Below are 14,575 nucleotides of genomic sequence, written 5' to 3' on the forward strand. Positions count from 1 at the left end.
TAAAAGTATGAGCTAAATTAAGCTCAAATTAATTAATGCTGAATTAAGACAGTAATAAACAGACCTCCTACATATTTTTCTTATGTTCTAGGACCTTTCTGAAAATACCATAGCTCTGCTGAAGAAATGCCTTATATTCCAACCTTCTAAGAGGCAAGTATTCAGTTCAAATGCCTAGTAAAATCTGCTGGGATACTATGAAATTAGATGACCTGTTGCTGAACCTTTTTTGGAGTAATGATGATTTATGCTATATTTAAGAAATTCTTGGTTTTGTTGCTTTTCAGTGTTTAATGGAAAGGAATTGGGGGAGGTGGAGGGAGGGGAAATCAAGCGTGCAAAACCTTGAGATTGAATCTGAGTATTTTTGGGAAAAACTGTTCAGGCATTTGTAGTTCTAAGTTCACAGTTTTTACTGCTTCAGTGTCTGGAAGTTGGTAGTGGTTAATGTAGCTCAGTTGTAGCCAGAATTAGGGCTGCTTTCTTCAAGTTTCCTCTTTCAAAGTACATTGTCATGATGTTAGTCTACCACAACTGTCTTTGGCAAACAAAAGCAAAAAGTATGCTTTTGTTCTTCAATCAAGGCTTTGCATCTTTCCATCTCTGCTTAGAGGAATTAAAGGGGATTAATAATATTGTTGCTATGTACATTAAATTAAGGTGAGATCTGTACTTGATCTGTAAACAGACTGCATGGTGTTTTAAACATCATGAATTGAACAAAATTGGTAAACATTTTTGCTATTAAAATTTCTGAAATCCAATATAATTTAAAATAACTTGCTGATATTTGTTAGGGGGCCATTTCTTACTGAAATAAAAGATTTTTTTTTTTTTTTGGAAGCACTTTACTCTTAGTGTTTTATTCTCATTTCTTAATTCAAGGCCAACTCCAGAGGAACTGCTGCATGACAGTTTGTTCAGTGAAGTATCCTCAGTATATCCTCTCTTCCATAAACCTGCTGGTCTGTTCTCTTCTTCTCCAAGGTGTGCTAATTTAACGCTTCCTGAAGACATAAGTCAATTATGTAAAGGTAAAAGCAGGTAGTGGGATAAATGTCATTGGAGGGGGGAAGGAAAATAAAATGTTTTGGGGTTTTCGTTGAATACTTTGTTGGAGAGAAACTATTACGTGCTACAATTATACATTCTTGTAGTAGTTGTTTAATGGGCAGAGATATAGGCAAACATGTTTTAAGGAATGTGTGCAAGTCAAAGGAGGGCATCTTGATTTTGTGTTTCAGCCTCGGGGATTAAAAAGTTATCATTAGTATTCAAGAACGGTTGAAATATCAATATCATCTTTTGCCTTTAGAATCTGGAGATGTGCATGTGTAAGGTAGGGGGTTTTTTCACTAAATTGTGTTGTGAATTGGTAATTCTGCTGGGTCATAGTATGAGATGATTTTTGCACGTATTGGAAGACTAAATCCTTGTGAAAAAGGTCATATTCTAGAATAAAAAGATGACATTTCTGAGTTTGAAACTACAGTATGCTGGAAGTGTTACTAGTCCTCGTTAACTTTTTCTAAACTCAGATTTCTACATGTTTAGAATACACTGTACAATTTTTTGAGATAAAGATTTTATACCTTGTTGTTACTGGTATGGTATGATGTGTGAAGGGAAGATGGATCGTAACTACTCGGTATGAATCACTAGTTTCTTATTTTTACATTTAGCGTTGTGTTGTGTACAAAATAGTGGGGGGGGTGGGGGGGTGTGGGGTTTAAAGACACAGTAAGCAAAAGTCCACACTTTAGTGTATTTATCTGAATGGTTTTCTTTTCTGGCACCAAGGCAAACTGCAGAAATAATTGCTTTTTTTCTGACTTCTGCCCATCTGCTGCTATTTTCTTAAATGGCACTTCAAAAGGGAAGATCACTTTTCCTCTTAACTTCACATGAAGGTCTAGGACTTTTCAAGCATAATTATTTATTTTTCAACAGTATTTGTTTAGAATGGAAGAAGTACAAGCTGCCTAAAAAGATGTACCTCATTTTTATGTGGTTTCTACTAACAGGTGAAGATAGTGACTACCTAGCAGAAAGATCAATTGAAGAGGTTTATTATCTCTGGTGTTTGGCTGGAGGAGACTTGGAGAAAGAACTTGTCAACAAGGAAATCATTCGATCAAAGCCACCTGTCTGCACGCTTCCCAAGTAAGGAAGGAGAAGCCCTTTAAGGGAAGGGAGGATGGATGGAGAAGGCCACTGGTTCTGAGAGAACATTTTTGGTTTCGTTTTTCATTTCAAGACCTGTATGTATGCAAAATATTAAAAATAGTATTCTTGATTAGGGGGAAATATTGTCATTTCCCTTCTTACCCAATTTAAGGCATTGTTTGAATGCCTTATATTTCTCACCTAACTGTACTTCATATGTTTTGTAAAATAAGAAGAAATGTTGATGAAGTGCAAAATACTGAACTGGAAGTCCCTAAATTAAGCACACTTTGCAGTAGCATTAAGTTTTAGTAAAAATGTCTCACTGTGCTTCAACAGCAGATTTGTAATTGCAGTTTAATTTAATAAATTCGGTAGCAAATTCTCACATTCTGAATTTCCTTTCACAGAGCAGCAGTGCTGAATGGTCAACCTGATTATTCAGCAGATCAGCTGACTGCTTTTCTTTAAAAAAAAAAAAAGCTTATTTTTATGACTTGATCTGTAACAGCATGTTATTCATTACTACTTTTATCTTACTGCTGCACACATTGCAATTTTATATGGTTTTAATCCCACAATCTGATGTTAATAACCATAATTATGTATCCATGTAGATCAATTACCTGGTCTGTGTTTTAAAGACACATGAAGTCAGTGTACAGCCAAAATGTAGTAGCTTTAAAAAAAAAAAAAGTGTCAGGTCTAGATTTTAAGTGATGTTTTGGTGGTAAAATTACTGTGAGATTTTGAGGGATTGCCTATTTATGTACCCACTGGTGAATGCGTGTGCATTCGAATTATAAGGGGAAAGCATTTTTAGTCATACTATCTATCTTGAAGGTGAGGTGTTACTTTAAAAAAGGCAATCTAACTCCATTTTCTAAGCAATACTCAGAATGCAAGCTTAACTTTGGAAATCAATTTCATGTTACCTACTTCAAAAGTATCACCAAATTGGTGGTAATGCAGACAATTTGTGTATATTGGATGTACTGGATTCATTTGTATCCTTAGACGGACTGCAAAAGACAAGGTCTGGGTCAGACTTCTGCTTTTTGTCATGGTGGGAAGTGGTTTTCATATGACAATAACGTTTTATTTTTGCTTTTCACAATAAATGTCAGTCCTGGTCTGTGCCAGGTCAAGGAATAAAAGGGAACAGTAATCCCATATCTCATTACTCTTCCTTTGTGTGCAAACCAAAGTTACAGAAAACCAGAAATGTGCCTTTCTGCAGAAAAAAACTGAATAATTTAAGGTGATTCCCTTGGTAGCAGGTTTCATGCCATACAGAGTCAATACAGTATACTTCTAAGCGCTAGTATTTTGTTTTAAGGAAGAAACTGATTGATGTAAGAATTTTTTTTTCTAATGCAAGTCTTGTGTTATAAAATGACCTGATTGTTGTTTTTTTACTTTTCTCCCTTTTGAAGCTTTTTATTAGAAGATGGTGAGAGCTTTGGGCAAGGACGAGATAGAAGCTCCCTCCTGGATGACACCACTGTGACTTTGTCCCTATGCCAACTCCGAAACGTAAGAGGAATATTGTGCACTTGTTCTTACGGCTTCACTGCAGAAACATTTGTTTAAAGGATATATGGAACAGCAGCTCATACTGCTGTTCCTGCAAGTGACAGTGTTACTGATTCCAAGAGAACATTATTGGCACCTGAGTCAGATTCTGATCTATGCTAATAAATTGCTTTGCAAAAGCTTACTAAATTTGATTTTCTTCGGTCCCTCCATCCCCTTCCTGTGTCCCTCCCTTTCCTTATTTTTGTTTACTGCTTTGTTCTGATGTAGCTGGAAGAGTTCTATAGTACCTGATATCCTCCGCAATTGTTAAACTAATTGGACAGTGAGTGTCGTCTTGCATTCCTTAGTTCCTGTCTGTCAGTGGCTCACAATATTCAAAAGGAAGATCAACACAATTCAGCTGCAGCTCCTTAATGGCTTTATACTTAAAGTTGGATACCAAGTTTCTAGTAGTTAATTACTGATCTTTGGAATATATAGCTATGAAACAACTAGTTCAAAAGATCACTTTAAACCATTTTGTCAGAAGGCAGTAATGCAGTTTTCTTCCATCTTCAGTGGCAAAATCAACATATGATAACCTTAATTTTGCCTGATGTAATGATGAGTTACAAGATTTACTGCATATATCACTGAAATGTTTTAATTGTTCACATTCTTTGCACGTGTAAAGCTTTATTGCTGTAGAATTAGAAGTTTATGCTGCACTCTTTGCAGCTTGCTTTTTATAGTAGTGAATGCAATTCTGTCACAGTCTTTATAAAAAAACCTTTCCATATGATTACAGGGGTCAATACAGACAGGAAGGTGACTTCTGAAGTCTTGACCTCTGCCACCATTACCTTAATTTTAAGGGCAGTGTGGCAAATAATGAAGAAATTTGTTAACACAGTAGAACCTTGCATTACTTCACGTAAGGGCATGGAGACAGACCAAAGAACCTGGTGGTTTGCTTGATTGGTGGGTTGTGGAGTGATGGGGGTGAGGTTAAGAATATGCAGCGGCTATTTTAAAGGCAATATATACACTGCAGCTGCTACTGTTACCATGTAGTATAGTCTGGTTTAGCTTTGTAACTGTGTTTCTTTTATAGTATTAGTTTTGCAGCTGTATTGTTTGTTTCAATGTTATCACTATGGAGAGATTGCTAACCAACCCTGGTTATGTAATTTTATGCTAAGAGGGAAAGAGTCATTTAAAACTTCCTGTCGCTGAGGAGGCTGTTGTATCGGTAACTGATGAAACAACCTTGTACTCTCCATGGGCTGTCTCATATAAAGGAACTAAATTAAGGTTCAGTGATTGGTTAGCTGTAATATGGGATCGAGTATTGTTCGAGACCCCTTAGAAGTCTTAGAGATACCTGTAAGGAGCATGTGTGATGCTTAGTTAACATAGTACCACCTGTTGAATTAATATGTATGATTTTTTCCAAGAAATGTAATGCATAAACATGTGTGGACTATATAATTTTGTTTGAATGAGACATACGGCATGCATGTTAAGTAGAACAATCCCCTGTACATAGAGCACTGCAAGAAAGGATGCCTGCTTCATAATGCTACATTGGTGTTAAGGAGTTTTCTTATTGTTACGTACTGTTGTTCTTACAAAAGGGCAGCTTTTAAGGCTTTTTCTTAAACTTTTTGATCTGTAATTTTGGATATTGCTGCCTACTTCTATAAGTACAGCAGCAGATATATAATGAAGTTTAATTTTGCGGAAGACATAAGCCTGAACCTTGCAGTGTTAGTTGAAATAAATTTTTAAACTTATGCCGTTCTTCAAGCACCTTTTATAGAGCAGAGCTTGATAGTTATAATCAAAAGAGGATCAGTAGTGAATGAACTGTTCTGTCAATCCCAGGAGGAACAGGCTGTGTGCCTGCTGTACGACTCTTAAGTTAGGAACTGATCTGCAAAACAGAGCGCTGCAGGGAGGGTGATATTAAACATCAATTGCAATGCACCAAACTTGTCTGAAAACTTCATGCAAAAGTCAAGGCATGCTTGTCTGTCACCTTTCCAGAGAGTTTCTGTATTTCTATGCAGCTTTCAGATGCTTCTACTAAAAGGAATTCAAATTTGCATAACTCTTCAACTGATTAAAAACATAAACCCAAGTTGTGCAATTATTCTGCAGCTACTTGGATAGGAAGTCCATGTAGAAAAACAAGGAAAAGAAAGAGAGCTGCATAATACTGTAGATCTGTTAATGCGTGTGTGTGTAAATAGGTTTATGAATGAGAGAAGCATTATCTTCGGGCAGAACTTCCATGAGCTCAAGAAGCTTGTATTAGCAAAAGATTTTAGAGTTAAAGGCTATATGTTTCTTTACTGATAGAGAACTGAGCTAATGCTTAGGTCTCAAGGCAAGCTACTAGATTTGGCAAATGAACTGTTAATTAATGGGGTTCGTATTCCGCTAAATATTTCCACATGAATTCTGAGCAGTGTTCTGATAATTTATTTTAATTTTTCATTTCAGAGACTGAAGGATGTTGGTGGAGAAGCATTTTATCCATTGCTTGAAGATGAGTAAGTGTGTGTGTAAGTTTGTACATATACAAGAGGCTGAATTTTGAGTTAGTTTTATTTGAGTGTCACACTGCACAGCTAGACAGAACTGCCTTCCAGAACCAAACGTAACATGTCCTTGTTTGGCTCTTAAAGTCCATGAGAGCTGATAAGCACTCTGTACTGACTTAGGGCCCTGATACCAAACTGAGGATCCTAGCCTGTTTCTTTGTTCTGGAAATCAGCTGTTTGTGCTGAATATTCAAAAGTATTCATTTATATTTGTTTCTGACTCAGAAATGCATCACAGGATATTAATAATTTTTTTTGCAGTGATTTGTATTTCTTGCTGTTCACTACTAGTATACAAACTCTTTTTCCAGCCAGTCAACTTTACCTCATTCAAACAGTAGTAATGAGTTGTCTGCAGCTGCTAGTCTTCCTCTGATCATCCGGGAGAGGGACACAGAGTACCAGCTAAATAGAATCGTCCTGTTTGACAGGCTGTTGAAGGTATGGAATCTTTCTGATGCTGGATAATAGGACTTGTTCTGTTTAATTAGAGGATTTGTAAATGACCAAGTAATTGAAAAATGAAGCAGAGATATAAGAGACCGCAGTGGGAAAGGGGGAAGAAAACTCTACAGAAGTATAAAAGAATGAAAATGGAAATATGAGAAATTGGTCCTTTTCAGTAGTGGTGAATGTAAAGTAGGTTTTAGCGTATGCACATGAAAATGGAGCTGCTGCTAATACCTGTTATTTACTGAAGAAAATACTTCTGCATGCTTTATTTCATAACAGACTAAGCTATTATATGTATAAATATGCCTGTAACATTTCTGCGTTTCCAAGCAGTAAGGTACTTGAAAACAATACCAATCTTCACTGTAAGAAATGTGGGTTTTGTACTGCGGGGAGAAAATACCAATCCCTAATTTACATACATGCAGAGAGATGGATTCCTGCTTAAGAATGAGAGAGCTGATGAGCATCAAGTACAGTACTAGGAAGGTATAAACTAGAAATATTTAATAAAAAAAAGTTGGATGCATAATGTGAAAAGAAACATAATGAAGAAAAAACTTCTAACAAAAATTTGGATTAGTAAATTTATATATCCAATATATACCAAAGCACATGAATATGTTTATGAGAAGGAGTGGTTATTTTAACATCAAACAGTAGTCTTCCATCCAGGCCTTCCAGTTAGGAATGAAACTTACTTGTAAAACTTGCATTTGCTGTCCAGGCTGACAGCATTTGTCCGTTGGGGGAAAGACCATCCCACAATTGGTATTGGAATTGTTTCAGTTACATGGTAATATTTTTGCTGTTAATCTCTTCTCTTTGAAGGCCTACCCATATAAGAAAAACCAAATTTGGAAAGAAGCCAGGGTTGACATCCCTCCTCTTCTGAGAGGCATAACGTGGGCTGCCCTGTTGGGTGTTGAGGTAAGGGTAAGTGAACGGGAGAGCATTTGCGGTAGTCCCAGTACTGACTGGTACAGGGATAGGAATGGGATTGACAGGGAAGCTGGAATTTGGCAGGTAGAATTACTGGAATTTCAAACAAAATGAGTTATGAAATTGTGTGAACAAAGACAGAGAACTTGCTTCTTGATTCTAATAATATTTGATTTCAGAGAACGTATGTAAACTTCTATACATTTAATTTTGTTTCTGGGATGGAAGAATACTACCCATACAGCCAAATTTTGCTGGGTTTTTAAAATACAATTGGTAGCTAACAGGTTTTTTGTTTTATTTGTAATATTTTTGACAAATGCAGTTAGAATCCTGCTTCAGTCAGCAATACTTGGGCAAAACAGGATGAAAAACATATCAAATTTATTTTTCTCATATACCAGTCAATGCACTTCCTCCAATGACTGAAGAATAAATAAATTAAATGTAACTCTTACGAACTAAGGGCTTGAAAGGAATGTCTCAGACATGAGGACTCTTCGCTGAGATTGCTTGACTACCAAGTTTTTGCACCTACCCTGCTTGCAGGTTGCAGTAGTGCAGCAAAGAGGTTTTTACAGATAACACTTCTCAGGTTATTTAGGATATTTAGCTTAGGATGCGGTTTGCTGAGCGCTATATAATATGACCAAAAAAAAGCTACAAAGGTAAAGAACTGCTGGTCAGGGTCATAGCCTAGGTCTTGGGAGATGAGTCAGTTCTCAGGCTTCATCAGCTTACCATCTGTACAGTTTGTGTAGTGATTCCCTGTCCCATAAACTTAAGACGGATTTGTTAGCATGCCTGTCTCTGGATTTATGCAGGGACAGGCTACTTAAGATTAGTGCATATTGGTTAATTAACAGGCAGCTGGATTCAGTGCCTTTAGAGACAGGGTGCTGAAACCCACTTGCCAGTGGCTGAGGTAAGTGCTGAATTTAAACTGAGAGCATCTCTTGACTTGAAAATGAAAAACTGTATCAAGTACATAGCTTTCTGCATAAACAACTGAAAATCACTGAAGATTGTATTGAGGAGGTCACAGAAAGTTCTGTATGTCCTTAATTATAACAGAATAAAGATGGTTTTGTTAAAACTGAGCTGTAAGAATTTTCTGTACTTTGGGAAATTTTTTTTAGGAAAAAAAGGTTACTGACTAAACCACCTAACAAAAACAGTCAACTTCTGTATGTCAGTGTGTACATTGTAATATGCTTTTATGTTAGTAAGGGCTTTCTAAATTCAGGCATTCTTCTTCCCCATTTAGGGTGCCATACAAGCAAAATATGATGCCATTGATAAAGACACACCAATTCCTACAGACAGACAAGTAAGACTTCTGGTGTTATCAAATATTGTCACTTAAGTATCACAAATATCTTTTCCACCACTCTCAGTCATTTGCATGTTACAGGAGATGTGACTGATAACACTAATAGGGTTCCCCCTATCCTGTAACCTTATTCGTGCTGTAGCAAGAATCTTGAAAAACAGGTAGGAATAAGTAGTTTAACTCAAATTATGCTATATAACATGTGGAAAGCGAAATCCTCTTTTGCTTCAGAATCACTGTTTCTGTAGCAGCAGAGCATAGTGAACAGTATTACTGATATATCGTTAAAAGCCCTGTTTTTATCTAATGTTTGTTTTGCCTATTGGACCATGTATCGGATACTGCTGAGTACCCGGAGATCCTGTAAGGTGAGCTGTGCTCCACAGAAATGGGTTCTTGAGCAATTTGAATCTCCAAGAAGTCTTGCCAGACATAAAAAGACATCGTGGACAACAACTGTTCCTTTTGGCTGGGTGAAGAAATATTTTCCATCAAATTGGGTACAACATTCCAAGAACTCTGATTTGATGATGATTTAGAGCAAATTAATATTAGCACCTGAAATGAGTCCAAAAGCTGGGCCAGAAAAAACTATAACTGGACCCTGCTTTGTGCCTTTTCCAAGTGTTAGAATGTTTTTAAAAATAGGAAACTGAAAAAAGAAAAAAAATCTCTATTTTTAATCTTTGACAGGGCTGTTAGTCCACTGTCCCCTTTTAGTTTTGGTTTTGGGAGTGATGGAGGAAGTAGATTGTTTTTATGATGGTGTTTCTTTGTTATATGCTTGTCTGTGGTGCAGATTGAAGTTGATATTCCTCGTTGCCATCAGTATGATGAATTACTGTCATCTCCAGAGGGTCATGCAAAGTTTAGACGTGTACTGAAGGCCTGGGTTGTTTCCCATCCTGATTTGGTGTACTGGCAAGGTAAGCTCGACTAGTTGGCAAGGTCAGATAATTAACTGGAAAGCTATGATTGACTTACAAATATCTCCCTGTCTTTCCCCAACATACCCCTAAGTGTAAGGGTTATTTGAGTGCTTTCCTTTCAGTTTCCTTTGAAGAATGACTCTGTAGATTATTGCAAATTTAGATCCTAATAATTTAATTTATATTTAATTTGTAATGTGAAATTGCCCCACTCCTTTCTTATATATTTACTATCCTTAAGTTTCAGTCACTTTCCTTAAAAATAAAATAAAATAAGTGTCGCTTACTGTTCAGTTCCAAGGTAAATCTGCTGAAGTTGCTGAGTGAGTTCTTGGGATGGTAAATTGCATTTTTTTGAAGCCTTGGCAGAATAATCACTTCAGCATTATAGTTCAACAATTTGAAATCCTCTCTGTTTTCATGCATTGATTTCACAGTTGTTCTGAGCATCACCTGTGAAGCCTGATATTGCAGAATTATAATCAGTATAAAGTATGCAAATTTTCGTGATTAATTAATCTTGTCCATTTCAGTAAATGAGCTCTTTATACTGTTTCTTTATGGGTTTTCTTTCTTTAGGTCTCGACTCTCTTTGTGCACCATTTCTGTACTTGAATTTTAACAATGAAGGTGAGTACCTTTTCGTGCTGGGGTGAAGGGGGAAGCACAGTCTGTCATCTGTATCTAGTTGTAGACAGACATGTGTGCACCCACTTACAGATGGAAACTTTCTGTAGCTACAAAGGAATTTTAAAGCTCTTGTTGCCACAAGTCAAAAGAAATTGTTGGATTTTGAAAAGCGTATGTGGTGTACTACTCTTCAAGCAGGGGTTCAAACCCTGTGTTTATTGCCAAGTACAATAATTAGTATATATTAAAAACCACAAAAAACCTTTATTATAGAAAAGCAGGAAAAGCTTCTGTAATATTTTCTCAGTGAAGTTGTAGTTCAGCCTTGTTTAATACAAATGCGTTATTTGTTAACCTAATTGTTAACCTGTCAGACAGGCTTTTTTCAGAAGAGCTGGCGGTTGTTTTAAATGCCTAAAAGCTTATCAGACCAGCTTTGGATGATACGTGGCCTTTATAATCTTAGAATGCAATTTCTTCAGAATAGGTCCTGTCCAATCTTCTATTTTCTTGCACGTGGCTTTCTTTAGATAAGGTCTGTGTGTGGGGAAAATTACTCCTATTATGCCTACTGACCATACAATTATTTTTGTGTATAGATTGATTTAAGTATTTATGCTTATTATCTGCTTAATAATGAACGTTTTAAGGTGTACTTATGTTTCTACCTCTGTAGTCGCATCCATTTTTCTAATTCTTTCAGCTCTGGCATATGCCTGCATGTCTGCTTTTATCCCCAAGTATTTGTATAACTTCTTTCTGAAGGATAATTCTCATGTTATTCAAGGTAAGTCAGTCCTTTTTTTTTTGTTTTTTAAAGTCCAAAGAGAAGTAGAATTGTTTCTGGATATATAAATACGTGTTTTTCAAATGATTGTACAAATGGAACACAATTAGAACCACACTGTAGAAATACTTGCCTATTTCTTTCAAAAGCTTTATTGTAGATAAATAAGAGTAACAGCTGTGCAAGAAAAACAGGAACAAAATAAGTGGGTAAAGATTCAGGCAGGATTAAAAATCCAAATGCACACACACACACACAAAAAAACCCAACCAAATGTGTTCTCTGTAATAGCCAAGGTAAGACTTAGTTCATCATGCAAAGTTGTAAAATGAGGAAATAGTCTTTCCAGTGTCAGACTGTAAAGACCTACTCTTCGGGTGATCAAAATCACACTGTTACAGGAGCTATTTTGATACTGAGGGAAAATGAAGAGCAACAGTACAAACTAGGGACTCCTCAGAAAATGGAAGTTACGGTATTTAGAAAGTTAGGGATTTGAGGGGAATTCCTTACTGAACAGAAGATAATATCATTCAATAAAGGAGTTGGAGAACCCTGAAGGATAATGTTCCACAGTTCAGTCTTCACCAACTATATAGGTAACTTGGATAAATTAAAACAATAGCCAGGAGGTAAATGTCTGTTCTACTTGCAAGTTAATTGTAAATTTTGTGGAAACACAAAAAAGGAATTGTCTAGACCTAGAAAGATACCTTGGCACTGTCTTTGTTGGAAAGGTGGTTTGTCTTGCAGACAGTTTTTAAAAACCAAAAATAGTTGTTTGAAAGCCATTGGTAGTTTAAAAAATCAGGAGGTAATGCATGTTTTTAATTGCAAGTAGTTATGAGTGTTTATTGAATACTGGGTTTCAGCATGGCTTTCTGTCCTTGTATTTCTTTTAAAGAAATTATTTTCTAGATAACTTGTGAAATCCTCAACTTAGAGTTTATATCGGGTTTTTGTCTTCAAAAAATGAAAGGAAATTAAGAATTGATCAACAAAATTTAATTAGACATAAAAGCAGTTACATACTGGATAATAGGGAGAGATCTAACACAGGGAGAGAACACAGCAGTTAGAGTTTATATGTGAAAGACTATGGGTAAGAAGTGTTATGAACCTAAAAGGTAAAATAATAGTTTAGAAAAACTGTTCAAGAGAACTTGTTTGCAGCCTTTTGTCTATAAAGAAAGTGTGCTTGCTGGAAAACAAAAAGAACATAAAGATCTAAAGATGAAAAGATTATATTGTATCAGCTGCTCCTATGAAGACAGCTGCTTTAGACTTCAAGACTAATAGCTTGGTTAAGACTTTTCTCAAGGAGGTATACTCTTCCATAAAATAATAGTTCTGCTCTCTGGAGTTCCCTGATGTTGTTCCTAATGAGCTTTACAAAAATATGTATCAGTCAAAGTTAGAAATACAGGTCAGTAGGATTCTGTGAATCAAAGCAGTGTAGGTGTTCCTGAGTTCCTGTTCAACATCTGGCATCATCAAGGGCTCAGGGAGACTGGACCTTTTAGGATTCTTTCAGTATTCTGATGTTAGCCTTTCTAGGGCCATGTGTTAAACAGCAAAGAGTAAATAGAGATTTAAAGGAAAATTCTGTGTGATTTCCCTGCTTTATTGGGTTAAAAGCATTAAGAATGTGTCATTTAACTGCCTACTGCGATTTTATCTTCTTCGCTTCCTTGCGTCTTCCATGTAGGGGTGGACAGGAGGAATTTTTCAAACTGCAGGGTTCAACATGCCTTGTTTCTGAGCTTGCCCTGTACAATGAAGACAGGTGTTTTTTCTAAGCTTATCAGATAAATTTTCTAGATGAACTAGGAAGCAAGAGCAGTTAAAGTGATTTGGGTATGGAATGTCCAATTATGTAAAACAAAAATTCATATAATAAATTCAAAGCAACAGCAATTGGCTGGACCTAAGCCATATGTTTTTGTCAAGATCTGTGTTTTCAATGGACCCTTAATTAACCATGTAATCCCACACAGTAATTATATTTTATGGGACTGGCTAGTCAGATAAAGATGCTATTTGTCAACCTTTAGTATATCTGTAGGGAACCATCATGGGGATGAATTTTCATTTTTCAAATAAACGTGCTTCAGGGAAGCTAATTGTGAAATTGGTTTCATCAGCACACGGGGCTGAATGTGTGGAAGTGTGCAGGATTACTGGTTTGCTATGCCTGACTTGTGATTAATGACTGTTTTGTGAATAAAACTGGTGTGGGATGCACCTTAGAGATGCAGTTTTTTAGAATTATTGCCACGTAATGTGGTATGAATTTGAAGTGTGGATTCAGTTATCTCCCTAAGTTGTCTGCATGTGAATGAGAATAACTTTGGCTTGAAACTGAGAAAACATGAGATATGTGAGAAGCTCCAAAGCAATCTGGCCTTGGCAGCAGAAAACTCAGCATGAGTCTGTTTACCCACGTAACTCCCAGGCTGAGTGCTGCCAGGGCATCTGTGGCGTAATACAGGTGCAGTAGCAGAGGGGAGAGGCTGGCACTCCTAAGATGCCAGAAACCTCCGAAGAGGTTTAGTGTGCGATGGCTTTGTCTTTGCAGCTTGAAGCAAAAGTTATGAGATTCTTGAATAGGCTCAAGAGGTCTTAATTTTTATTGCAACTTACCTTGGAGATTTAGGCATCCTTTCAAGTATAATTTTAAATAGGACTATGACTTGTTTTCCTTGTGTTCCCTCATGCCCCAATGAGAGCATTATGAGTCCTCCTGAGGCAGAATCAACTTTTAAAATTTCTAGTCTAAATAGAATTATTTTACAGTGTGATCGTTCTTAATTTGCTGGCTTAACCCAAGAGGAGTTAACTTGAGGGCAGGAAATTAAGATAGGAGTGTATACATTTAGATCCACTCCTGTGCTTAAGTAAAGGTTTCTATGCATGGAATTAGCCTAAAGAACTGCTTCTTCACAGTGGAATTGGAATTTTGTCACTTCAGGGATGAAGACAAACCAAGTAATAGGGACTTACTTGCTCTCCCCAAGAGAGCATCTAGTAAGCATCTAGTCCTTACAATAGACTTTAAAGGAAACAATGGCAATTCTGGACATCTAATTTGTGAAGTTGTGTGGACATGGTGTTTGGGGCTGATATTTGGGGACAGTAGTCTGTGGAGCATTGAGGTATCAGCATGTTCTGATCTGGGAGAACCCTGGTTCACATTCTTTGTCTCTCT

General features: G+C 36.6%; 1 protein-coding gene across 2 annotated transcripts in view; it reads left to right on the forward strand.

The window, feature by feature from the left end:
* The window catches only part of TBCK (TBC1 domain containing kinase), a 118,110-nt gene that overhangs the window by 37,370 nt on the left and 66,165 nt on the right, over positions 1–14,575 (forward strand). For both annotated transcript variants that reach the window (XM_040598123.1, XM_040598112.1), the window contains 11 exons: positions 92–153; positions 886–1,034; positions 2,025–2,163; positions 3,603–3,702; positions 6,193–6,242; positions 6,605–6,734; positions 7,578–7,676; positions 8,956–9,018; positions 9,821–9,947; positions 10,530–10,580; positions 11,284–11,367. In XM_040598123.1, the coding sequence (XP_040454057.1) occupies positions 92–153; positions 886–1,034; positions 2,025–2,163; positions 3,603–3,702; positions 6,193–6,242; positions 6,605–6,734; positions 7,578–7,676; positions 8,956–9,018; positions 9,821–9,947; positions 10,530–10,580; positions 11,284–11,367 (1,054 nt within the window). The remainder of the gene's footprint in view (positions 1–91; positions 154–885; positions 1,035–2,024; positions 2,164–3,602; positions 3,703–6,192; positions 6,243–6,604; positions 6,735–7,577; positions 7,677–8,955; positions 9,019–9,820; positions 9,948–10,529; positions 10,581–11,283; positions 11,368–14,575) is intronic.

The sequence above is a fragment of the Falco naumanni genome, chromosome 1 (genome assembly GCF_017639655.2).
Source record: "Falco naumanni isolate bFalNau1 chromosome 1, bFalNau1.pat, whole genome shotgun sequence".
Taxonomy (NCBI): domain Eukaryota; kingdom Metazoa; phylum Chordata; class Aves; order Falconiformes; family Falconidae; genus Falco; species Falco naumanni.